The sequence below is a fragment of the Camelina sativa genome, unplaced genomic scaffold (assembly GCF_000633955.1).
Source record: "Camelina sativa cultivar DH55 unplaced genomic scaffold, Cs unpScaffold02845, whole genome shotgun sequence".
NCBI lineage: Eukaryota > Viridiplantae > Streptophyta > Magnoliopsida > Brassicales > Brassicaceae > Camelina > Camelina sativa.
Genome location: NW_010923955.1, coordinates 1 through 992, shown reverse-complemented (window position 1 = coordinate 992; position 992 = coordinate 1). Strand labels below are relative to the sequence as shown.

The 992-nt window shown below is 39.8% G+C and overlaps 1 protein-coding gene across 1 annotated transcript; it reads right to left on the bottom strand.

Moving 5' to 3' along the window:
• Window positions 1-28: 28 nt before the first annotated feature.
• Window positions 29-622, bottom strand: LOC104774437 (E3 ubiquitin-protein ligase RNF181-like). Its single transcript, XM_010499041.1, has one exon. The coding sequence runs from the start codon at window positions 620-622 to the stop codon at window positions 29-31; it is 594 nt and encodes a 197-aa protein (XP_010497343.1).
• Window positions 623-992: the final 370 nt, after the last annotated feature.

Genomic DNA, 992 nt, shown 5'->3' with positions numbered 1-992 from the left:
AATTTGGTAACCGAATCCTTCCATCTCTTCATTGATCTTCGCAAGGTAGCTCGAAACCACACAATGGACAAAAGTGACTAGTCCCAAACCATTCTACAATACACTTATCGTCAAACTCATGTCCACATGGTAACGTCACAACTTTTGCTCCATCCTTCAACTCTTCCAAACAAATTGTGCACTTATCACCTATAGAGCTAGTCTTGTAGTATATTTTTTTGGTAAGAGACCTCATAGCGAGCTCCGTTGCGGGTCTAAAGCGTATACAAGTAACAGTGTCGTCAAAGGAAAGATGATCACGAAAGGTCAATTTGAGAAACAGAGCACAATCTGTGGTATGATCACCTGAGGAAGTCACTTCAATGATACGATCGTTGGCAAATTCGGTCAGTGTAAACAAACTGGGTTCGACAGGGAAACCTGCTTCCATCAAAAGATCGTTAAGGTCTTCTCTACTACTAAGTCCTTCATCTTCCATGACGTAGTCCGCGAGCCACGTAATCGAGAACGTTCGTACAGTTTCATCCAACGTGACCATGGTTGCATATGCTTTGATTGTGCCTGCATCCGAGACCGCAGGGTTACGGTCGATTTCATGGCTGAAAGATAATCCACCTACCATAACGAATAATGTGATCTGGTTTCTATGCTTTTCTTTTTATGTATAGAGGTGCACGATTTCAAAGCAAATATTGCTAGAACTTAGAAACATATAAAGAACAACTTTTCTTTAGATTTATAAATTCTGGCTTTGAATGGTTGTACAGTATGGTGTAGATGGGACTATGCATACCAGTATTTTGGTATGCATTATATTAGACTGTAGTATGGAGCAAACTAGTATGGAGTTTATAATGTTATGGAGCACTTGAGGAGCGGAATAAAAAATGCAGACCAACAGTGAATTTACAATGGTATGAAGTTGTATACTGTAATGGGTACTAGTATGGAGATTTTTAGTATGCATTGTTGCATACTGGTACGCAATGGTG

Bases quoted from the DNA above. Each gene is read 5' to 3' on its own strand.
- LOC104774437 (XM_010499041.1), bottom strand. From the start codon at position 622: ATGGTAGGTGGATTATCTTTCAGCCATGAAATCGACCGTAACCCTGCG.